The sequence below is a fragment of the Lepidochelys kempii genome, chromosome 24, assembly GCF_965140265.1.
Source record: "Lepidochelys kempii isolate rLepKem1 chromosome 24, rLepKem1.hap2, whole genome shotgun sequence".
NCBI lineage: Eukaryota > Metazoa > Chordata > Testudines > Cheloniidae > Lepidochelys > Lepidochelys kempii.
The window spans coordinates 10422102-10444903 of record NC_133279.1 but is presented as its reverse complement, the minus strand read 5'-3'; the positions used below and the strand labels follow the sequence as shown (position 1 = coordinate 10444903).

General features: G+C 61.6%; 1 protein-coding gene across 6 annotated transcripts in view; it reads left to right on the top strand.

Moving 5' to 3' along the window:
- USP21 (ubiquitin specific peptidase 21) overlaps nt 1-14689 on the top strand; it is a 32457-nt gene extending 17768 nt beyond the window's left edge. For 5 of the 6 annotated variants that reach the window (XM_073323388.1, XM_073323390.1, XM_073323389.1 and 2 more), the window contains 11 exons: nt 1547-1606; nt 3248-3371; nt 4084-4195; nt 5961-6098; nt 6694-6758; nt 9279-9382; nt 10082-10168; nt 10651-10732; nt 11292-11399; nt 13264-13378; nt 14259-14689. In XM_073323388.1, coding sequence (XP_073179489.1) covers nt 1547-1606; nt 3248-3371; nt 4084-4195; nt 5961-6098; nt 6694-6758; nt 9279-9382; nt 10082-10168; nt 10651-10732; nt 11292-11399; nt 13264-13378; nt 14259-14349 — 1086 coding nt within the window. In that variant the 3' untranslated portion in view covers nt 14350-14689. The remainder of the gene's footprint in view (nt 1-1546; nt 1607-3247; nt 3372-4083; nt 4196-5960; nt 6099-6693; nt 6759-9278; nt 9383-10081; nt 10169-10650; nt 10733-11291; nt 11400-13263; nt 13379-14258) is intronic. The other variant, XM_073323385.1, reaches the window with a different exon arrangement.
- The last annotated feature ends 8113 nt before the right edge of the window (nt 14690-22802 follow it).

Sequence of the window (22802 nt, the reverse complement as noted above, 5' to 3'; positions counted from 1 at the left end):
TGTCTGGCCATGCTTCTCCCAGGAGCATCCTTCCACCATACCATGTTTTCAGCATCCTACCTGCCCTCATGCACATGCAAGCCTGTGGGGACTGGACTGCATCAGAATTTAGTCACCGGGCCTTCAGGAAGTCTGGTGAGGGGGGGTCTCTGGCTCTGCTGAGCAGGAGCACAACATGCCAGCAAGCAAGCAGTCCCAGCATGGGTGATATCCCTGAGGGTCCTGACTTGACATGCAGCAGCAACTTTGGCTGCTTCAGGAACTGCATCCAGCACTCCATCCGCTGGGGAGCCTTCTGGGTGGGAGGGGCAGAGAACCAGCTTATGGTTTCAGTGAAGCCATCTAGCTAGTGGTATTGCATGTGAAGTTAACAGATGCCCCGAGAATTGTTGGATTGCTCATTCAGGAGACTCAAGGATGTGTGCAGGGGATGGGGTGGGGGTGGTGGTGAGTGATGTGCAAAACCACAGAGGTGATAGATGGCGAAGGCCCCTCAATCTCTCTGGCTACAACAGGTCTGATGTCCAAGGCTCTGATCAAACTGTCCTAAACTGTCCAAATGCTCACTCAAATCTTGATCTACAGGCTTTGGGATTCCCCAGTGGCCTGACCCAGACCTTCCCCTCAGTCCCTGCCTGCAGCTCCTCTTTCCTAGCAAGAGACCCTCCCAGCTATGTCCACCGGGCACCACAAGTGTAATCTGTTCCTTTTAGGAAATCTCTTATGTAATCTGTCTGAGCACAGGCATGGGGCTGACCACCAGGCATGGCCTGCCACCCCATACAGGGCTAGCTGGCTGTGCGGAACTTTGGCATGTTCTCACCTAGCAATCCAGTGGATTATGGCAGCCCTGAGACAGATTGGCCCAGAGTAGCTGGTTTCTTCCCCACCCCCATCCCCAGCTGTGCCTGCTGCATGGTCAGTGAGTGTTTGGTTGTATTTTCCTTCTCTGTTCCATGGTTCTTCAAACACCCATTGTCCCCAAAGTAGCTCTCCTTGCTAATTAATCCCACAGAGATGAGCCTCAAGCAGGGCCCGGAATAGCCAGGGGAAATCGGATCAGCTAATGAGCTGATGGTTTATAGAGGCAGAGGGAGGGCCCTGTGGTCCCTTCAGTTGGTGCTGTAGGGCAAGCTCAGCACTCCAGCTGCCCGCTCCTCCGTGCGGCAGGAGCCATGCCAGGCCTGCAGGGAGCTACCCTCGTGGAGCTGCCTCGAAAGCTGCACCGCACGTTGGCCACCAAACGAGAGCTGCAGGGCAAGGGGGCGGATATCTCGGAGTCGGTGGTACACACGGCGGTGATGGGGCTGCTGCTGATGACCAGTGAGGTAATGCACCATGCTCTTCCTTCTGCTGGCTGTAGGCAGTGGGACACTTCCAGCCTCTGGGGGCCATGAGCTGGCTGTGTGCGCATGTGTGTGTAGGGGGAATGGGTTGGCTGTGTGTGGCCATCCTCCTGGCACAGACTCTTCCTGCTCATGCTAGAATTAGCTACTTCAGGGTCCCTCTCCCAGGTGTTCATCCTGTCTCTCTCTCGTCTTCTCAGACGCACCACACCCTCCTCCTGGGCTCTGGGCACATCGGACTCCGCAATCTTGGCAACACGGTAAGCACCTGGTGTTTGGTGCTGGGGAGCCCTGGGCAGCGGGAGGCCCCCCCCGCCCCCCCCCCACATACTGGCAGGGCAGGCTGTCCTCTGTAGAGGGCTTTCTGAAAAGCCCATAGCCTGTGTTTTGGTGGTGTCAAAAATAGCAGTTGGTGCTTGGGAAAGTGTCTGACATGCAGAGGAGCTGGAATTGGGAGGACTCGAGGTAGCGCATCCTCCCCGCATTGCACCTCCCGGTCCGGCCTGATTCTCCCTGTGCAGACCTCATGGCAGTGTTCACACCAGGGCAAGATGACCGCAGCACTGTGGTGTTTCACACCTGCTTTGCACTCGTGTCAGTGATGCAAAGCGCAGAGAATGGAGACCTGGGCTGCCTAGATTCTACGTGACTGCAGCCATGATTCCCTGATGTGCCATGTGAGAGTGCCCCTTCCCGTGGGGGTGCCCTGCCACGGAGATCTGAGATCACTGAATGCTGTAGTTTCTCACATGAGTCTAATGTCATCATGGTATATGTAACCTCCCGCAGTCATCTCCCTTTCTCGTTGTTCCCGGGTCTGTCCCTTCCCTGAAGAGCGCCCTTGGAATACTGCTCACCAGGGACTGTTCTCCCACTGTCACCATCTCTGAGCCAGCGCCTGCCTGCCTGCTTTAATCCTTGTGGGATTGGGAGTGCAGCAGCTTTCCCCAGAAGTACAGATGGGCTCCCAGAGCCCTTGGGCTGGGACAGGCGGATGGGGGCGGTGGTCAGGGGCTGCGCCTGTTACCGCCAGCAGTGTGGTGGGCTGGAGCCTGCACATGCCAATACAACCACCCCGTTGAGTCCAATCAAAGGGCCATGCCTGTGTTGCATGGAGGAGCCAGCAGTTGTGCGGTGAGTGGAGCTGACTCACCTGTAGCCACCTTTCCCACCCAGCTGTGGTTCCCCTTGCACCCCCTGGGCTAGTTGCCTCTGGGCTGTTCCCTGCAGCCCCAGCGCTGGAGGGCACTAAACTATCCCAGGCTGCACTGGGCCCTCTGCCCAAACCCTGCTGTGTCTAGCACAGTGTCACTGCTGCGTGTCAGAGGCCTTGTGCTGCTGATGGAGATTGTCCTATAGCCCAGGTTGCAGGGGTTTGGCTGAGCTGAGTTCTGCCTGTGTTGTCTGAGAGGCTCCAAGAAGCCCTCGTGCAGCATTGAGCGGCAGCAGCTTGAGTCTAGCTTGGGAGGTGGTTGAGCAGCTGCACATGGCCAGTGACTCCGTCTTCCTGGTGGGTAGGTTGATCTCGAGGGACCCTCCTCCCCATCACCGATCTGCTTCACTGTGGGTGGCCTCCTCCTTTGGGAGCCCATCAGTGTCCCTGCTACATCTGCTGCCAACCCGGTCTCTGCACAGTGGCAAGAGATGTGTGGCTGTTGGGATGGCCTGGTTAGGAGGGGGATGCTTGGAGCAGAGCTTGGCAGGGTGAGCTGACTGAGCGGGGTAACGGGTGGTAACGGTGCCCACGAGCCTGCACTCTGGGCTTGCCGCTCTCCATGGCTCCTGTCCAGTAGGAACTACAGCCCCTCCTGTGCGGGCCAATCCCAGCTGCATGCAGAGGGCTGGGGGAGGTAGCACCTGGGGCATGGGGCCCACCGTGACTGCCTGCCTGTGCCCTGCAGTGCTTCATGAACGCTGTGCTCCAGTGCCTGAGCAGCACCAAGCCTCTGCGCGACTACTGCCTGCGCAAGGAGTTCCTCCAGGAGCAGCCCAGCACCTCGCGGGCCCAGCAGGAGCTCACGGAAGGTAGGTGAGCCAGCCGGCTGCCTTCCTGCTGCTCCCCAGCCCTGCACTCACACAGCTGGCTCGCTGCCCAGGAACTGCCTGGGTCCGGCTGCCATGGGAGCTAATCCCCGCCCCAGCGACCAGGGTTATGTAAGCACCCTGCCCAAGTGAGGCCAGTTGGAAAGTCTGTTACATAAAGAGCAGGGCCGAATACCCTGCCATGACAGTGCTGACACTGTGCCTGGCGTGGGAGCGGGCAGGGCACAGGTGTATGGAGGATGGGCCCATCTCCAGGCTCTGGAGCGCTGAGCATGTCCGTCTCACCTTGGGCACCGCAGGGCAAGGACAAGGCCGGAGGGCCAGCGCTAAGGTTGCGGGAGAGATCTTGGTGGCAGAGTCAGGAATAGGATCCAGGCATCCTGACTCCTCCTCGGCTCTGCCCACTGTCCTACGCTCCCTTTGACCCCATCTAGCTGTTCCTTCACTCCTCCCTGTCCCCCAGTCTGTGCCATGCGCAGCGGTTTGGGGGCAGCAATACCCTGTGGGTCTGGGGGTATTTCCTGCCTCTCCTGCCCGGGCTGCTCCAGCATGGTCCAGTTGGAGATTGGCCCCTCCCCAGAGGCAGGGAATCCCGCTCCCCCGCCCCATGGCTGTCGTGCCAGCTGGGGTGAAGGAGCTGGCTGTGGGGTGGTACAGGTGGGGTAACATGGGATGGTGGCTTGTCTCCCCTCAGCATTTGCAGATGTCATCAGTTCACTGTGGCACCCAGACTCCACTGAAGCTGTGGACCCTGGGCGGTTCAAAGCTGTCTTTCAGAAGTACGTCCCGTCCTTCACAGGCTACAGGTGAGAGGGCTCCCTGTGGGCCCTGGACCTCTTCTCTCACAGCCATGGGCAGGGGCTGTCCCAGTGCACCATGGGATGCAGTCACCTCTGGGCAGAGTTTAGCGCCAGCATAGTGTGCATCTTAGAGGAACCGGTCCAGCCAGGGCGATCTCAGGTTTGTGCAGAGCACAGTGGGGCTTTCCCAGAGCCCTGGCAGGGTGATGTGCTGAGTAAGGGGGGCCGACAGCAGAAGGGCTGGGTCAGAGCTGCTAGGAAAGCCCCACTGCTGATGAACCTTGAGCATGGAGAGCTGTGGGGCCAGGGGAGGGGACCCTGAATGTGGACAGTTCTGGGTGGGAGAACTGAAGCCAGGGGAGGGACTCATTGTGTAGAGGGGCCTGGGGAGCAGGACTGGGGGAGGGGACCCAGTGTGTGGAGAGTGTGCGGGCTGGGGAAGGGAACGCAGTGTGTGCAGGGTGTTGGGGGGCAGGGCTGGGGACCCAGTGTGTAGAGGGGGCTGGGGATGCAGTGTGTGGAGGGTGCTGGGGGGCAGGGCTGGGGAAGGGGACCCGGTGTGTGGAGGGGGCTGGAGGCTAGGGCTGGGGCTGGGGATGCAGTGTGTGGAGGGGGCTGGGGCTGAGGACGCAGTGTGTGAAGAGGGCTGGGGAAGGGGACTCAGTGTGTGGAGGGTGTTGGGAGGCGGGGCTGTGGGAGGAGACCCAGTGTGCGGGGAGGCCTGGGGAACGGGGCTGTGGGAGGAGACCCAGCGTGTGGAGGGTGCTGTGGGGCAGGGCTGGGGCTGGGAGAGGGGAAAGTGGAGGGTGCTTGGGGGTAGGGCTGGGGAAGGGGATCGAGTGTGTGGAGAGGGTGCAGGGCTGGGGAAGGGGATGCAGTGTGTGGAGGGTGTTGGGGGGCAGGGCTGGGGCCCCAGTGTGGAGCGGGCTGGGGCTGGGGACGCAGTATGTGGAGGGGGCTGGGGAAGGAGATGCAGTGTGTGGAGGGTTTTGGGAGGTGGGGCTGGGGGAGGGGATGCAGTGTGTGGAGGGTTTTGGGAGGTGGGGCTGGGGGAGGGGATGCAGTGTGTGGAGGGTTTTGGGAGGTGGGGCTGGGGGAGGGGACGCAGTGTGTGGAGGGGGCTGGGGGTCAGGGCTGGGGGAGGGGACCCGGTGTATGGAGCGTGCTGGAGGCTAGGGCTGGGGAAAGGGACGCAATGTGTGCGGGATGCTGGGGCTGGGAACGCAGTGTGTGAAGGGGGCTGGGGCTGGGGAAGGGGATGCAGTGTGTGAAGGGGGCTGGGGGTCAGGGCTGGGGGAGGGGACCCGGTGTATGGAGCGTGCTGGAGGCTAGGGCTGGGGAAAGGGACGCAATGTGTGCGGGATGCTGGGGCTGGGAACGCAGTGTGTGAAGGGGGCTGGGGCTGGGGAAGGGGATGCAGTGTGTGGAGGGGACTGGAGCTGGGGAAGGGCTCGGGGATGCAGTGTGTGGAGGGTGTTGGGAGGCGGGGCTGTGGGAGGAGACCCAGCGTGTGGAGGGTGCTGTGGGGCAGGGCTGGGGCTGGGAGAGGGGAAAGTGGAGGGCGCTGGGGGGTAGGGCTGGGGAAGGGAATGCAGTGTGTGGAGGGTGTTGGGGGACTGGGGGAGGGGACCCGGTGTATGGAGGGTGCTGGAGGCTAGGGCTGGGGAAGGGGACGCAATGTGCGCAGGGGGCTGGGGAAGGGGACGCAGTGTGTGGAAGCTCTTGAAGGGCGGGGTTGGGCTGAGCCCTGACTGGCCATTCTTGTCTCTAGCCAGCAGGACGCCCAGGAGTTCCTGAAGTTTTTCATGGACCGGCTGCATGTGGAGATCAACAGGAAGGGGCGCAAAACTCCCAGCATCCTCTCTGATACCAAATGGCCCTTGGTGCTAGAGGACTCGGACCCCCTGAGGTGAGCAGGCTGAGCTGGTTGGGGGCTGCGACTCCCAGGGACGCAGCAAAATGTGGCTCATGTTGTGAGCTGGTCCTTGTAGCCCTGCACTGAGGGTCTGAAAGCAGTAGGACTGCCCCGGCAAGAACTCCATCGCTGCGCGGCCGGAGCTGGTGGGGCTCAAGGGGGCGGGAACCAGGCTGGTGTCCTGGCTGGGTCTAGTTAGTCTGACCTTGGCTTGGGCCCCGGGGACAGAAGCAGTGACAGCCCCAGGGCCAGCAGGCAGCTCTCGTGGATTTGGGGTGTCGGGTTCCCAGGCTCCCCTCCCAGCAGCTGCATTGTTGCCCAGGGTGGAGGGAGCCTGCGGCGAGAGCAAGGAGGCAGGTGGGGAGGAGATTGACAACAGCACATAGTCTACTTTCAGCCTTGGGGCTGCTGGCTCGGGGCATGGGGGGGAGGAGTTTGGGGAGTCTCAGCCCCCCCAAGCACAACCCGGCCCCTGGCTGCCTCAGCAAAGGGGCTACAGAGAGCCCAGGCCTGTGTGTGGAGGGAGCTGCCCTTGGGGTTCCTCCCTCAGCAGCCCCCCACTATTGTCTCCCTCTTGGGTTTTTCCTAGTGATGACGAACGAGCCAACCAGATGTGGAAGCGCTATCTGGAGAGAGAGGACAGCAAGATAGTGGGTGAGCACAACCTCCCTGTCGGGCCCCTGGCCTGGGGGCTCTGATGGGCGTATGGCCATCCTCCCCCATAGGCAGCATGTGACTCTTACCTTTGGGGAGGCTGGGGGTGAGTGTCAGAAGTTTCCTAGAAGTGGGGGAGGGGTACTGCTGCCTGGACTGTGGCCCTGCCTCCCACTCCGCCCCAAAGCCCCGCCTGCACTCCACCCTCTCTCTGCCCCGAGGCCCCACTCCCACTCTGCCACCCCCACTTGGCCTCTTCCCCCACAGGTCCCCTGCTCCCCTACTGCTTGCTCCTCTCCTCCCCCTCTGCCTGCCCTTTGCACCTGTCTACTCCCTCCCCTGGAGAGGCGCAAGTGGCAGACTGGGGGGAAGGGGAACTTGGGGAAAGAGGTGAAGCGAGGGCAAGGCCTTGCGGGGGCGGGGAAGAGGCACAGTGCCGGGGAGACCTGGGCAGGGGGAGGGGCAGAGCAGGGACGGGAAGAGGCACAGTGTGGGCAAGGCCACAGGGGAAGAGGCCAAGTGAGGCCTCAGGGTGGAGTGCGGGTGGCCCCCCACTTCTCGGGAACTTCCTCTTTTATACCCACTGCCCATGCCCTCCCACCACGCAATCCCTCTGGCCCTACAGCTGGGGGCTCTGATGGAAGTGTAGCTCCACTCCCACCCGTCTGTCCCCTCTGCCTAGTCCCTCTGGGCCTGCTGGGGGCTCTGATGGAGGTATGGCTCCATGCCCGGCCCCATTCTCTCTGGGCCCATGGCTGTGGGGCTCTGATGGAGGTATGGCTCCATGCCCCCCTCTGGGCCCGCTGCTGGGGGCTGAGTCAGCGGAGACCCCTGGCTGGGACAGGCAGACTCTGCCAGGACTTTGTCTCCCTCCAGCCGGATGGGATGTGCAAGATGGGCTGGATGAATGCACTATAAGGTGGGTAGAAAGCTGGCTAAATTGTCGGGCTCAACGGGTAGTGATCAATGGCTCCATGTCTAGTTGGCAGCCGGTATCAAGTGGAGTGCCCCAAGGGTCGGTCCTGGGGCCGGTTTTATTCAATATCTTCATAAATGATCTGGAGGATGGTGTGGATTGCACTCTCAGCAAATTTGCGGATGATACTAAACTGGGAGGAGTGGTAGATACGCTGGAGGGGAGGGATAGGATACAGAAGGACCTAGACCAATTGGAAGATTGGGCCAAAAGGAATCTGATGAGGTTCAATAAGGATAAGTGCAGGGTCCTGCACTTAGGACGGAAGAACCCAATGCACAGCTACAGACTAGGGACCGAATGGCTAGGCAGCAGTTCTGCAGAAAAGGACCTAGGGGTGACAGTGGACGAGAAGCTGGATATGAGTCAGCAGTGTGCCCTTGTTGCCAAGAAGGCCAATGGCATTTTGGGATGTATAAGTAGGGGCATAGCGAGCAGATCGAGGGACGTGATCGTTCCCCTCTATTCGACATTGGTGAGGCCTCATCTGGAGTACTGTGTCCAGTTTTGGGCCCCACACTACAAGAAGGATGTGGATAAATTGGAGAGAGTCCAGCGAAGGGCAACAAAAATGATTAGGGGACTGGAACACATGAGTTATGAGGAGAGGCTGAGGGAGCTGGGATTGTTTAGCCTGCAGAAGAGAAGAATGAGGGGGGATTTGATAGCTGCTTTCAACTACCTGAAAGGGGGTTCCAAAGAGGATGGCTCTAGACTGTTCTCAATGGTAGCAGATGACAGAACGAGGAGTAATGGTCTCAAGTTGCAGTGGGGGAGGTTTAGATTGGATATTAGGAAAAACTTTTTCACTAAGAGGGTGGTGAAACACTGGAATGCGTTACCTAGGGAGGTGGTAGAATCTCCTTCCTTAGAGGTTTTTAAGGTCAGGCTTGACAAAGCCCTGGTTGGGATGATTTAACTGGGAATTGGTCCTGCTTTGAGCAGGGGGTTGGACTAGATGACCTTCTGGGGTCCCTTCCAACCCTGATATTCTATGATTCTATGGGGTTTGAGCTCCGCATGTGCCGGGGCTCTAAGTGCACAGCATCCTGCCCCTCCCTGGAGCAGGGTGATGGGCAGGGGAAGGCTGGATCTAACCAAGCCAGTAGAATTGCCCCAGATGGGCGTGAACGCTGGAGTGTTGCCCCTTTCCCAGGTGGCATGGGCAGGAGCCGAGCCCCTTGTGGGAGGAGAGAGCCACACACTTCCCCTTTCCCATCTCTAGCCCAGTCTGGCACGGAGTGGCATGTGATAATCCCCGTCAGTCACCGGTGACAGAGGCACTGGACAGTTCTCCGGTCACTGACACCCAGTGGCTCGGCTGGCATCGGCGTGGTTTGGGCCCCTGGGTATGGCGGTGCTGGGGTGGCCCTCTGGGCACTGGCGCTCATAGCTGCCTTGGAGCGAGGGGAGGAGCCACTTGTCCCCTTGGCTCCTGTCAGGGGTGTGCTCAATCCCACGCCAAGCTGGGCTGGCAGGGGGCACTCAGCAGGGGACGTGGGGTGGGGGAGACACGTGCTCACCCCATCCCGTCTCCCTCCCAGATCTCTTCGTTGGCCAGCTGAAAAGCTGCCTCAAGTGTCAGGCCTGTGGCTACCGCTCCACCACCTTCGAAGTCTTCTGTGACCTCTCCCTCCCCATCCCAAAGGTAGGGGCTGTGAGGGCTGGGTCAGTCCATCCTGGCTGGGGTGCACGGGGAGAGACCCTCCGCCTTCTCTGTTCTAGTTCATTCTCTCTTTGGCAGCTGGATGCATGGGTGGCTGGTGAACCAGCCGTTGGGGAGACTAGCTCCCAGCCCCTTCCCTTCTGCCCGAGGCGCCACCCCTCACCCTCCCCTTTCCCCTCTCCCCCCGCAGGAGCCCAGAGCACCCCCACCGTGGCCTCTCCAGCCCCAGGCTGCCTGAGTGCCCCCAGACCCAGAGCTCTGGGTGGGCCCCAGCCCCCTGGGCGGAGCAGTCCCAGCCCCCTGAGCGTCAGGCAGCTTGGCCCCAGCCCCAGCACGCCAGGCAGGCCCCAGCCCTGGAGTGCCAAATAGCGTGTTCCCAGCCCCAGTGTCAGCCGCCCCAAGTCCTGGCAGCACGCTGGCATGCCCCAGCCCCAGTCAGCGTGGGCTACCGAAGAGTGGGAAGGAACTGCAGGAAGGGGTCTGGGGGCAGTGTGGGCGGGGCCACGCCAGGCTGATTGGGGAGGTACAGCCTCCTCCAGCCTATGATACTGGCCCCCTGCCTGGTCTGTGTCCCTCCCCTCCACGCAAGGGCTGAGCCTGACTCCACACGCCCCGCCCTGTCAGGGCTAGCTCCCTCCCCTGCTCTGACCCCCTGCACCCCTCCCCTGCTTTCTCTTGCAGAAGGGCTTTGCCGGGGGGAAGGTCTCTCTACTCGACTGCTTCAGCCTTTTCACCAAGGAGGAGGAGCTGGATTCCGAGAACGCTCCAGTAAGGGAAGGGCCAGAGGCCCCACCGCATGCAGTGCATAGGGATGGGCCCTTGCCCTGCTGTGCTGGCGGGGCCTTGACCGCTCCATCCCACAGGGCTGTGAGGGACATCCCATATCGGGTGGGGCACTAGGAGCTGGACCAGGTCAGGCTGCAGAGGGCTCCAGCATCACTACTACCTCTGCAGGGCAGTAACTGGGCAGCACCAGGTGGGGTGCTTGGAGGCTGAGATCCAGGCAGAGGGGGGCATGACAGGGAAGCGGGGGGAGCAGGAAGGGATGGTAGGAGGCTGCTTGGAGCCTTGACATCAAAGCAACAGGAGACTGCAGCTCATGCAGGGTAGTGGGAGGGCAGCTGGCAATGGCGTAACTGAGGCAGGAGGCTCTGGGCCCGGCTGTGCCAGCCACAGCGGGGCTGGAGCAGTCAGCATAGCTTGGCCTCCTCCCCTGCGCACTCTGAGCTAGGCTGTCCTGTGCCTTGGAGCAGGTCTGTGACAAGTGTCGGCAGAGGACAAGAAGCACCAAGAAACTAACCATTCAGCGCTTCCCCCGCATCCTGGTCCTGCGTATCCTGTCTGTTGTGGTGTGGGAGTGCTCTGGGGGGAAGGGGGCAAAGCCTTTTGCCTTTGGGTGGCCCATTCAGCCCTGGCTTGACCCTGCTCAGCATCTGGGGACATTGGGATTAGCTTGGGTTTTCCTGTTGGGGTGCGACTCATTCAGTACTGGCCATTGCTGGCCCCATGGCCCAGAGGCCTGGCCTGGTCCAGCACGTGCTGTTCCGCAGACTGCGTCTGGCTGAGCTTCCTGACAGTGTCCCAGCACTAGAGGGGTGGGGGCTCGTAGTACAGGACACAGCAAACAAGGAAAGTTTGGCAGCCTTGGTAGAGCCTGTGTGGCAGACGTCTGCTCGGTGCCTGGCTGGGATCCATGGCCCAGGTAGAGCTGCGGGTGTGTCCCTGGCACTGGCAGCATGTAGTGTAGAGAGGGATGTGCCGGATCCTGAGGGGCTGGGCTAGCACAAGTTCCTGCAGGCTACAAGCCATCTTCCCCATCAGGACAGAGGCCACCCCTACCTCTTGGTCCCCTTGCCTGTTACCTCCCTTAACCGGCCACTTCCCTGGCCAGACCTGAACAGGTTCTCCACCACCCGGTACTCCATCAAGAAATGCTCTGTCTTCGTGGACTTCCCTCTGCAGCGACTTAACCTGAAGGAGTTTGCCAGTGAGAAGACTGGTAGGTGTCCTGACACCAGCCCACCCAGCATGTCCAGCACTCTCCCTCCAAGCCATGCCTTGCAGGGCCCTGGCTGGGGTGGGGAGCACACGGGCTCCTGACCTTGTTCTTGGGGAGGGAGACTCTCACATTGTTCAACCAGCTGCTGCAGGCGTTGGCCCCAAACCGCCTTGGCTGGCAGGCCCCTGGGATGGCTCCCATGGAGCGCAGAGCAGGGCTGAAAGGGCTAACAGCCTGCAGCGAATAGCCCACACCCTGGGCTGGTGCTATTGCCATGTGCAGTGGAGAGGGCCCTGGGGAGGGGCCCTGGTGAGGGAGGAGGGAGGGGCTGAAGGGAGCGGGCGGGGCCCGGAGGAGGGAGGGGCTGAAGGGAGCGGGCGGGGCCCGGAGGAGGGAGGGGCTGAAGGGAGCGGGCGGGGCCCGGAGGAGGGAGGGGCTGAAGGGAGCGGGCGGGGCTCTGGTGGGGGGGAGGGCGGGACTGAAGGGAGCGGGCGGGGCCCGGAGGAGGGAGGGGCTGAACGCAATGGGGAGCGGGCGGGGCCCGGAGGAGGGGGGGAGAGGGGCTGACGGGAGCGCAGGAGTGGGCATGGCCCTGGTGGGGGGGAGAGAGGTGCTGAAGGGAGTGCAGGTGTGGGCGTGGCCCTGGTGAGGGGGAGGGGCTGAAGGGAATAGGGTGTGGGTGGTTCAATGGAAGTGTTTGCCAAGGGGCTCTGGGGGATGGACTCAGCTGCCCAGGCCAAATCCAGCCAGTTCAATGCCATTTCCTAGGAGCTGGGTGGGTTCTGGAGGACCCAGCTCCCTGCGCTCTGAGCATCCTCCTTAGGGCTCTGCAAACACCCAGGGAGGGACTCCCTGCACTGCTGCTGGCAGCTCACTCTGGTTGGACCTGGACCAAGGCTCCTGCCACTCGCTGGGAGTGGTGCTGAGCAGACAGGCAGTGCTCCCCACAGCACCCCCTAGAGGAGTAGAGCATCTTCCTTCCCTTTCTGGGGGTGGGGAAACTGAGGCACGGGGGGACTGCGGCTTACCCAAAGCTGCAGAAGAAGTCTGTTGGAGCCAAGGTTAAAACCCAGATATGCTGGCTCCCTGGCCTGTGCTCAGTCCACGCTCTTCCCAGAACCACCATCCTGAGCTGAGAATCTGGGACTGCAAATGGGTGCAGCCGGGCATGGGGCAGAGGCGCAGTATGTCAGCCAGGCTCCGAGGGGGCAGGCTTGGCTTGGCTGCCCCAAGGGCATGGCATTTTGACCTCTGCTAGCTGGGCCTAGCTTTGCAGAAGGCTGAGGCAGATTGCCAGGGAAGGGGATGTCTCACCTTCCACCTAGAGCGAGGCTGGAACGCAGCCAGGAACCGCTCTACACACACAGGGAGTGGGTCAGGGTGGCCTCCCTCCATGGCAAGGGCTCTGGGGGCAAGCAAGGGGGTTCGCTGTAACCTGCACAGATAGAGTTTGGGGGGAAAGTGCTGGTTGATCACTGCACAGAGAGGGATCTGGGGTTTGGGAGGATGCTGGAGCTACATGTCAAGGGCTCTGGGGGACAAGCAAGGGGGTTTACTGCCTGGAAAGGGCTCTTGGGGAGTAAGAGTGCCAGGGGGGTGGCTGTGTGGAGAAGGCTGTGGAGGGTAGGGATGTAAATACTGTTTTAAAAGTTTTTGTTTAAATGATTAACCGATTGAGTGGCTGGGGCTGCTCCAGATGGGCAGCGCGGGGCCCCTGGTGCTGCCTGGTGCTGGGATTTGCATGGAGAAGGCTCTGGGGGAGTGGTGAGGGTGCTGGGGACCTGGGGGAGTGGTGAGGGCTCTGGGGAAGCTGGGGGAATGTCCGGGGGTTGCGTGACCAGACCTGAGCCGTTGTGTGTTGCAGGGAGCCCGGTGTATAACCTCTACGCCCTGTGCAATCACTCGGGCAGCGTGCACTATGGTCACTACACCGCCTTCTGCAGGGACCAGTCCGGCTGGCGGGTCTACAACGATTCCCGGTATGTGGGGGGCAGGGCGCTCCTGCAGCCATGGCACTGGGGTCCTCCAGGCTGGGTGCAGGGTGAGACCTTGAACCCCTAGAGGAGGCCAGTGGGCCAATAGGTGCGGGTCCATGTCTGAATGTGAATCTGTGACGTGCTGCAAGGGCTCCCCAGCGGGGAGGATCCAGCCCTGGCACAGTGGGGTCCTGTGCCCATTGTGCACTCCTAGGCCCTGCACCGATGACAGGCGTTCCTGGAAGGGACTGGCGCCCTTGGCCCTGGCACCCTGTGACTCTATCCCAGCTGGAGGCAATGGGGCAGGCAGGTTCAGTGCTGCCCTCTCAGGAAGCCTGGCAGCCTGCGGTGACGGCAGCAAGGAGAGGCCCCCCGAGGCCTAATGAACGCACCCTGTTTGTGTGCAGGCTCTCCAGCCTGAGACCCCAGAATGCACCTGGAATCCTGGGGAAATGTGAGGGAAGGGCCCAGTGCCCTGGGCTGGGCCCAGTGTAGGCTGCAGGTGGTCTGGACTGTGCCTCTCTCAGCCCTGCCCTTCCCCCTTGGCCTGCCCCAGGGCTTTCCCTTGCCTGCTGGCTGGCTCCAGTAAGCCAGTGCACCATGGAGAGAGAGAGAGCAGAGCAGCTTCGCTCTGAACTGCTCTGAAAGCTGAGAAGCCCCTGCCCTGGGGCCAGCCAGACCCGTGCCCTGGGCAGTGATGGCGCAGAATGCTTCTGTGTGGCAGGAGTGCTGCCAGGGTAGCGGCTGGGATTGGAGCTTTTGCTGGCACTTTGGCGTAGCCTGCAATGCGTGGCCCTGGCCCCAGAGGGAAGCCAGGTGTGGAGGCTGGGTGGGCGCTGGCGGGCCAGGCGGGTGCGGAGCTAATGCCATCTCCTCCCTGCAGCGTGTCCCCGCTCAGCGAGAACCAGGTGCCATCTAGTGAGGGCTACGTGCTCTTCTATGAGCTGGACGACCATCATGGGAAGAAACAATGAAGTCTTGGACCCTGGCACCTGTGCCACAACCCTCTTACCTCAGAGACTGAGCCCAGCTCTCGGGGATCCTCAGCCGCTCACAGGCCTGGAGGCAGTGTGGGGGATGAGCAGCCCACCTGCTCACCGGTGCCTGGGGGAGGATGGGACGTGCCGACCCACTGGACAGGGGCAAGGGGCCTGCCTTGCCCATCGCTGGGTGCATGGGGGAGGGGCCTGGCATGGCCCCCACCCCTGCTATTCTGACACAGCGTGGGGCCTTTGTTCACACAGTGAGGCTGTAAATAAACCCCGGAGCCACACTCCAGGCAGGAACTTTTTCTGAATAAATTTACTAAGAAAAGTGCCCAGGCTCTCTGTTGGGGGAGAAGGGTCCTGCTGGGCGCTTAGGCTCAGCTCTTCTCCCCCCCGCCCTCCTCTAGCCTCACCCTGTGTCTGCCTGGTGCCAGGACCAACTGCTGCAGGCCGAGGTGGAGGAACCCACAACTGCTGTCATTACGCCAGAGGCTTAGTGCCGAAGGGACAGGAGAGCCGGAGCACGTGCAGCCTGTACATTACGCTGGGAAGGAAGCCTGGTCTCAGCACACACGGCCAGCCCTGGTCGAGCTTGGCCTGGCCAGCAGACGGGGCCCGGAACACAATGCCCTTGGCATGAGAAACACCGAGAGCCTGGTACAGCTGGGATATCTGCCTCTGGCAGGGATCCTGCTGCAGCGAGGGCCACCTACCAGGACAGCTCCCCGGGACAGGTGTGTGGGGAGCAAGGGCCATTTTCTGTCCCTTTCCAATGCTAAGATGGCTGAAACCAGCAGCCCTAGGGGACTGATGGTTCCAGACTTGCCCAGGGCCAGACTATCATGCAGCCTCCCAGGCAGCTGTCCTGCCTGTGAAAGGACCATCACTGAGAGCCTGCTGTGGAGGCCATCGCCTTGAAATGGCTCTGAACCCCTTGCTCTGGCTCCAGGGAACTTCCCAGCTTGCCCTGGGGTTGAGCACACGGCTTAGAGCCAGGGGGAGGGAGTGGGCGCAGGCCTATTTAAGAGGGGGAATTGCTCTGGGCCAGGGGACTGACCACTGCCACGTGTAAGAGGGGCTCACAGGAGCGCAAGGGCAGGACAGACTCTGCCCAGGCTGCACACCAACTGGGTGGAGCTCAGATGTAGGGGGTGTCTCTGAGTGTGTCCTAGATTTATTTTTCTTCCAAGGGTGCGTCACTCGAGGACTTTCAGTGTAAAGTCACGGTGGCTGGGGATAGTTCTCTGAAAACAACTGCTCAATGAGCAACAGCGGTCAGAAAAGCCAACAGAAAGGGAGGAACCACTAGGAAAGCGATAGATAATGACAGAAAATATCAGGATGCTACTACATTAAATGCCTGGTCTGCCCATGCCTGGAATACTGTGTGCAGATCTGGTCCCTCCATCTCCGAACAGCTGTATTAGGATTGGAAAGACGGGGACTGGTCAGCTTGGAAAAGAGACAGTGAAGGGGGGATACGAGAGGTCTATACAACTGTGACTGGTGTGGAGAAAGTGACTAGGGACTGACTTACCCCTTCACATAACACAGGAACCAGAGGGGGAACCAGGGGGTCACCCAGTGAAATGAATAGGCAGCAGGTTTAAAACAAACAGTACGGGGTACTTCACGCAACCCGCAGCCTGTGGAACTCATTGCCGGGGGATGGAGTGAACCCAACAGTATATCTGGGTTCAAAAAAGAATGAGATGAGCTCGTGGAGGTGAGGTCCATCAATGGCTATTAGCCAGGATGGGCAGGGACGCAACCCCATGCTCCGGGTGTCACTAGCCTCTGCCTGCCAGAAGCTGGGAGTAAAGCCAGGGGATGGTAATTGCCCTGTTCCATTCGTTTCCGTTAAAGCACGTAGCTCTGGCTGCTCTCAGAAGACAGGTTACGGGGCTAGGTGGCCCACTGGTCTGACGCAGGGTGGCTGCTCTTACGTGGTTCAGCAGTTCCCTCGCTCAGCCTGCGTTGTCCCATAAGGGGTTAAACTAGCAGCCTGGAGTGCTCACAGCTGGAGCAGAGGTCTGGGGGAGCATGTGAACGAGTCGGGGTTGGAGAGTGCGCAGGCGTTGCTTTCAGGGTGAGGGTGGCTGTGTTCGCGTCCTGAGGAAGGGTTCAGATAAGGAGTCTGGGGCTGGGAGTGTACCCTAAGCTCCCAGTGCTAGAAACACTGAGGGCTTTGCCCTGCCCCAGGTGCTTGAGGCCACCCAGCCACTGCGTTTGCCGCTGCCAGACTGGGGACCAGCCCAAGGAGGACTGGACCAGTCTGTAACAGAAGATAGCCAGCAACCTGCAGGCCAGCCGCTTGGGGCTCTGTACCCACCTGCAGTGTGGATGCATCTCTCCTTCTCCTGCTGGAGGCTGCCACCTTGGTTTTGAGCTGTTTATCCATTTTGGGGTAACACCTAGGAGCCCCAGCTGTGAACCAGTACTGCATGGTGCCAGGCACTGTACAGACACACAACAGTGCCCCTGCCCCAAAGAGCTTCCGATCTAAGTGCAAGACGAGATGACAGAGGGAGAGCGAGATGGGGGCACAAGGAAACAGACACTGTTGGTCAGCGTGATGGGCAGCGATCTCAGCTTGCCACGGTCACATTTTGCAGGAGTCACTGCAAAGGGGAGTTGTAAGGAGGGATTTGAAGGCTAATGAGAGCTGTGCAGATGCCTAAGAGGAGCTACTCCAGAGTGGGAGGAGAAGCCAGGAGAGGGGAGGGACGAGGGGGTGACCTGCTCAAAGTGAGGGGCTAGGGGAATGAGCAGCAGCGGTCTGAAGGGATATGACTGGGGCATGACTGTGCTTGCCAAGGCCAGCAAGTAACTGAAATGTGAGCTGCTGAGAGCCTGGCCGAGGGGTTTAGCTGGGTGGAGGAGAGGAAAGGCTGTGTCTTAGACATGTTCTGCAGAAAGGATCTGAAACTTAACCAGAGCCTGGCTGTGAGGAACCAAAGCAAGGTCCAACTGATGGGCCTGATGCTGCCAGCGTCCCCTGGGTGTGAGTAAGGAGGTAGAAGGGAGGGCTGGAGGCAGATCAGGAGCTCTGCTCTAGCCAGGTGGAGCTTGAGCTGGTGGCCAGACACCCCCAAGGAGATGTCGGGGCCAGACTGAGGTGGTGGTTTGGATGGAAGGAGGCAGGGCTGGAGCCAAGCATGGGCCTGGGACGCGCCAGCAGAGAGAAGGTCCTTGAACTTGTTTGTGGGTGAGATTTGATGCCCCTCGCACATTCCCAGAACACTGGGAGCTCCGGCATGTCTTGGCATGGTGCAGGCCTGCCCACGCCAGCCTGAGGGCAGGTGCAAGCTCACGCTGCACAGGGGCAGAGTGGCTCCCTCGGCCAATACCAGGCAAAGCCACAGCACTGGCGGGGGGACAAGCCTCTCCAAGAGGTTTAATACCGGACGAGTGGCCCCTGCCGCAAACGCCCAACAAAGGGAGAGGGGAATGAACGTTTGACCACTGCCTCCTCCCTGTCTTCCTGAGAACCCCCACAGCCTAGGGTGACACACCAGCAGGGAGGGCCCCCTGTCCAGGACTATGCTGGGGGAAGCAGCCCTGAAGGAGCCACCCTTGGGGAACCTGTAAAGGGTTCACTGCAGGGCAGCGCTGCCCAGAACAGCCGGCCCCAGCGTGGCTGGACTGTCAGAGAGGTGGCAGGCCCAGGACTCTGCTCCCCCAGTGCAGGGTGTGCTGTGCGGCAGTGTCTGTCTCCACCTTCCCCCTGGCAGCTCCGCAAAGCTGGGCAGGGTTGTGGGCAGACGAGCAATGGGGCTTTCATGGGAATGACCCCCCCCCGCACCGCCTAGGGGCAGGACCCCACAAGGACCCATGGCTCCTTCCGTTACATCAGGAATGGAGTCAGTCTGTTCTCCCTGCCCTGGTGCTTCGGCTGCAGCCTGCAGGGCTGGCGGGTTCCTGGAGGCCCCCATGCAGCCAGGATCCTGGCTGCCCGCTGCTCCGCAGCCGCTGCCTGGGGAGGGCTCCTGTGGGCTGCGCTGTGTGTTGAAAAACCTGGTGCTGGTTGCCAGGAGTTAATTAGCCCTAGCTAGTGGGGAAGGGGAGGCTGTGATCTCGGGGGCCTGCATCCCTCGGGCTGCCCCAGTTGCTAAAGCACTGCAGCATGTTTATAGAAAGCCCGGCTTCCCCACGGCCCTCCGGGCTGCTTATTTCAGGCTCACGCAAGTTAAAAGGCAGCAGAGAGGCCTCGGGAGGGCATGGGGCACCATTCCTGCCCGCAGCACTTCACTGCCAGGCTATGAGGGGAGCCAGGCCCAGGGCAGGTGAACACAGTTCCACTATGTGTGCCAGCCCAGCGAGCCGCCTTCCCTGCCAGGAGAGGCAGGAATGGCCAGTAGCCTTTCGCCACGAGAGCTGTTTCTATGGGCTGCTGCTGTTCCTTCGCATGGGGCAATTTAAACAGGCCAACGCCCTGGATGGGGCCTCTGGGGGACCCCTCTCCAGCTCGATTGCCGGGGATCCAGCCCCTACATTAATATTACCCCAGAGTCTCAGGCATGACCCTGAAAAGCATTGTCAGCGTCATCCCCAGGGCTGCTCAGAGCGGTTCTCTGATGCAGCCTGCCAGGCGTGGAATGGGGCGTGTCATGGGCTCTGGTGCTGCCAGTAACTGGGACTCCTGGGTTCTCTTCATGGTTACAGCGGGGTCATGCTCCTCCCCACACCCCCAAGGGAGGGTGTGGTTTCCTTGGTGGGTGTAAAGGTCCTTGGCATTAGAGTGCTGGAGACATGCAGGGCTCTGTGGGGTTCCTCCCAGTGGGTCCATCTGGGCTGGCCCAGAGACTGAAATGGACAGGCCTGCTGCTCTCTGAGCAGGGTTCCTGTCAGGGTGACCAGACAGCAAATGTGAAAAATCGGGACAGGGGGTGGGGTGTAATAGGAGCCTAGAAAGAAAAAGACCCAAAAATCGGGACTGTCCCTATAAAATCAGGACATCTGGTCACCCTAGTTCCTGTCTGTGGTGGCTGGCAGGAGCAGCTGCCAGAGGGGATGGTGCAAGTCACATGTACCCGGGTCGTGTGAGCCCACAACAGGGCTGTGGCTGTTGGCACCTGATAGCAACCAGCTGAGGGCCTTTCCCAGTACCCAGCTGGCCTTCAAATGGGCCCCAAAGCCTTGTCCACGTGGGACTGCAGGGAAGGACTCTGAGAGCAGCGGCGCCTCAAAGCTCTCCTACAGGGACCCGTGCAAGGGGCAGGTGGGTCCTGGACCCCAAGCCCTTACCTTTAAGGCCAGGCCGCACTCGCAGGCGATGCCCGGACGGCCCTGAGCCCAGGTCGGGGCTAAGCTAACCCTGAGCTGGCTGCTGATCTGAGCATGTAGCGTGTCCCTGGCTGGGGCAGAGCTGGGTGGCGGCTCAGGGTTTAGGCGCCCTGTGCCCCAAGCGCCTGGTCACTAATCTGCTCTGCTGCTGAGGGGACGCGGGCCCCCTGGAAGCGGGGGGTGGGGGGGTGTCAGTTCCTCAAGCGGCTTGACTGAGCTCACGGGATCGGAAGCAGAGGCTTTTCTCTCCTCCGCAAGCCCCAGTCCAACCCCCAGCGCCCTGACTCAGCAGGTGGGGAATTGGGGTCACCTGATGAGTCCATATGTGTGACTGAGTTTCCCCGGGCACTGGGTACTGCTACGCACTAAGCCTACAGGGGAGGGTGGGCAACCGGTTGGGACGCAGCCCCTCAGCGTTTGGTACAAAGGCCCTGTCAGGAGCTGACTAGAGCCTAAGAATGGAAACAGAGAAGCTGGATGACAGCGGGAGTCTGAAGGCTGGTCTGGCCATTAACTGGCAGCCCAGGAGGAGGGTACTGGGGGGTTGGGAGGGCAGTACTGTGGGTAGTGGGGGTGATATGGGCCTGGGAGGGGGTATGGGGGGCTGGGAGGAGGTATTGGGGCAGTGGGGGGTGATACAGGGGCTGGGAGGGGTGCTACTGTGGGCAGTGGGGGTGATACGGGGCTGGGAGAGGGTAAGCAGGGTTGGGGCAGTACTGGGGGCAATGGGGGTGATGTGGGAGCTGGGGGGTATTGGAGGTGATTCAGGGCTGGGAAGGGGTATTGGGGGCAGTATTGGAGGCAGTGGGGGTGATACAGGGCTGGGGGGCTGGAAGGGACAGTAGGGGAGTGATACGTTGGCTGGGAGGGGGTATAGCGGGCTGGGGGGGCAGTACTGGGGCAGTGGGGGGGTGATACAGGGATGGGGTATTGGGAGGGGAGGTACTGGGGACAGTGGGGGAGTGATATGGGGCTGAGAGGGGGTATGGAGGGCTGGAGAGGTGGTACTGGGGCAGTGGGGGGGGATACGGGTGGGGGGTATTGGGAGGGGCGATAGTGGGAGCAGTGGGGGAGTGATACAGGGCTGAGAGGGGATATGGGGGGCTGGAGGGGCAGTACTGGGGCAGTGGGGGGGATACGGGGTGGGGGAGTGTTGGGGGGTATTGGGAGGGGCGGTACTGGGAGCAGTGGGGGGTGATACAGGGATGAGGGGTATTGGGAGGGGCGGTACTGGGAGCAGTGGGGGAGTGATACGGGGCTGAGAGGGGATATGTGGGGCTGGAGGGGCGATACTGGGAGCAGTGGGGGAGTGATACGGGGCTGAGAGGGGATATGTGGGGCTGGAGGGGCGATACTGGGAGCAGTGGGGGAGTGATACGGGGCTGAGAGGGGATATGTGGGGCTGGAGGGGCGATACTGGGGGCAGTGGGGGAGTGATACGGGGCTGAGAGGGGATATGGGGGGCTGGAGGGGTGGTACTGGGGCAGTGGGGGGTGATACAGGGATGGGGGTATTGGGAGGGGCGGTACTGGGAGCAGTGGGGGAGTGATACGGGGCTGAGAGGGGATATGTGGGGCTGGAGGGGCGATACTGGGGGCAGTGGGGGAGTGATACGGGGCTGAGAGGGGATATGGGGGGCTGGAGGGGCGATACTGGGGGCAGTGGGGGAGTGATACGGGGCTGAGAGGGGATATGGGGGGCTGAAGGGGCGGGTACTGGGGCAGTGGGGGGGATACGGGGCGGGGGAGTGTTGGGGGGTATTCGGAGGGGCGGTACTGGGGGCAGTGGGGGAGTGATACAGGGCTGAGAGGGGATATGGGGGGCTTGAGGGGCGGTACTGGGACAGTGGGGGGGATACGGGGCGGGAGGGTATGGGGGGTATTGGGAGGGGCGGGTACTGGGGGCAGTGGGGGAGTGATACAGGGCTGAGAGGGGATATGGGGGGCTTGAGGGGCGGTACTGGGACAGTGGGGGGGATACGGGGTGGGAGGGAATGGGGGGTATTGGGAGGGGCGGTACTGGGAGCAGTGGGGGAGTGATACGGGGCTGAGAGGGCATATGGGGGGCTGGGGGGTGATACTGGGGGCAGTGGGGGAGTGATACGGGGCTGAGAGGGGATATGGGGGGCTGGAGGGGCGGTACTGGGGCAGTGGGGGGGATACGGGGCGGGGGAGTGTTGGGGGGTATTGGGAGGGGCGGTACTGGGGGCAGTGGGGGAGTGATACAGGGCTGAGAGGGGATATGGGGGGCTGGAGGGGCGGTACTGGGACAGTGGGGGGGATACGGGGCGGGAGGGTATGGGGGGTATTGGGAGGGGCGGTACTGGGGGCAGTGGGGGAGTGATACAGGGCTGAGAGGGGATATGGGGGGCTGGAGGGGCGGGGTACTGGGGCAGTGGGGGGTGATACAGGGATGAGGGGTATTGGGAGGGGCGGGTACTGGGAGCAGTGGGGGAGTGATACGGGGCTGAGAGGGGATATGGGGGCTGGAGGGGCGATACTGGGGGCAGTGGGGGAGTGATACGGGGCTGAGAGGGGATATGGGGGGCTGGAGGGGGCGGTACTGGGACAGTGGGGGGGATACGGGGCGGGAGGGTATGGGGGGTATTGGGAGGGGCGGTACTGGGGGCAGTGGGGGAGTGATACAGGGCTGAGGGGATATGGGGGGCTGGAGGGGCGGTACTGGGACAGTGGGGGGGGATACGGGGCGCGGGGGTATGGGGGGTATTGGGAGGGGCGGGTACTGGGGGCAGTGGGGGAGTGATACGGGGCTGAGAGGGGATATGGGGGGCTGGAGGGACGGTACTGGGGCAGTGGGCGTGATACAGGGATGGGGGTATTGGGAGGGGCGGTCCTGGGGGCAGTGGGGGAGTGATATGGAGCTGACAGGGGATATGGGGGGCTGGAGGGGCGGTACTGGGAGCAGTGGGGGAGTGATACGGGGCTGAGAGGGGATATGGGGGGCTGGAGGGGTGGTACTGGGGCAGTGGGGGGTGATACAGGGATGGGGGTATTGGGAGGGGTGGTACTGGGGGCAGTGGGGGGGTGATATGGAGCTGACAGGGGATATGGGGGGCTGGAGGGGCGGTACTGGGGCAGTGGGGGGGTGATATGGAGCTGACAGGGGATATGGGGGGCTGGAGGGGCGGTACTGGG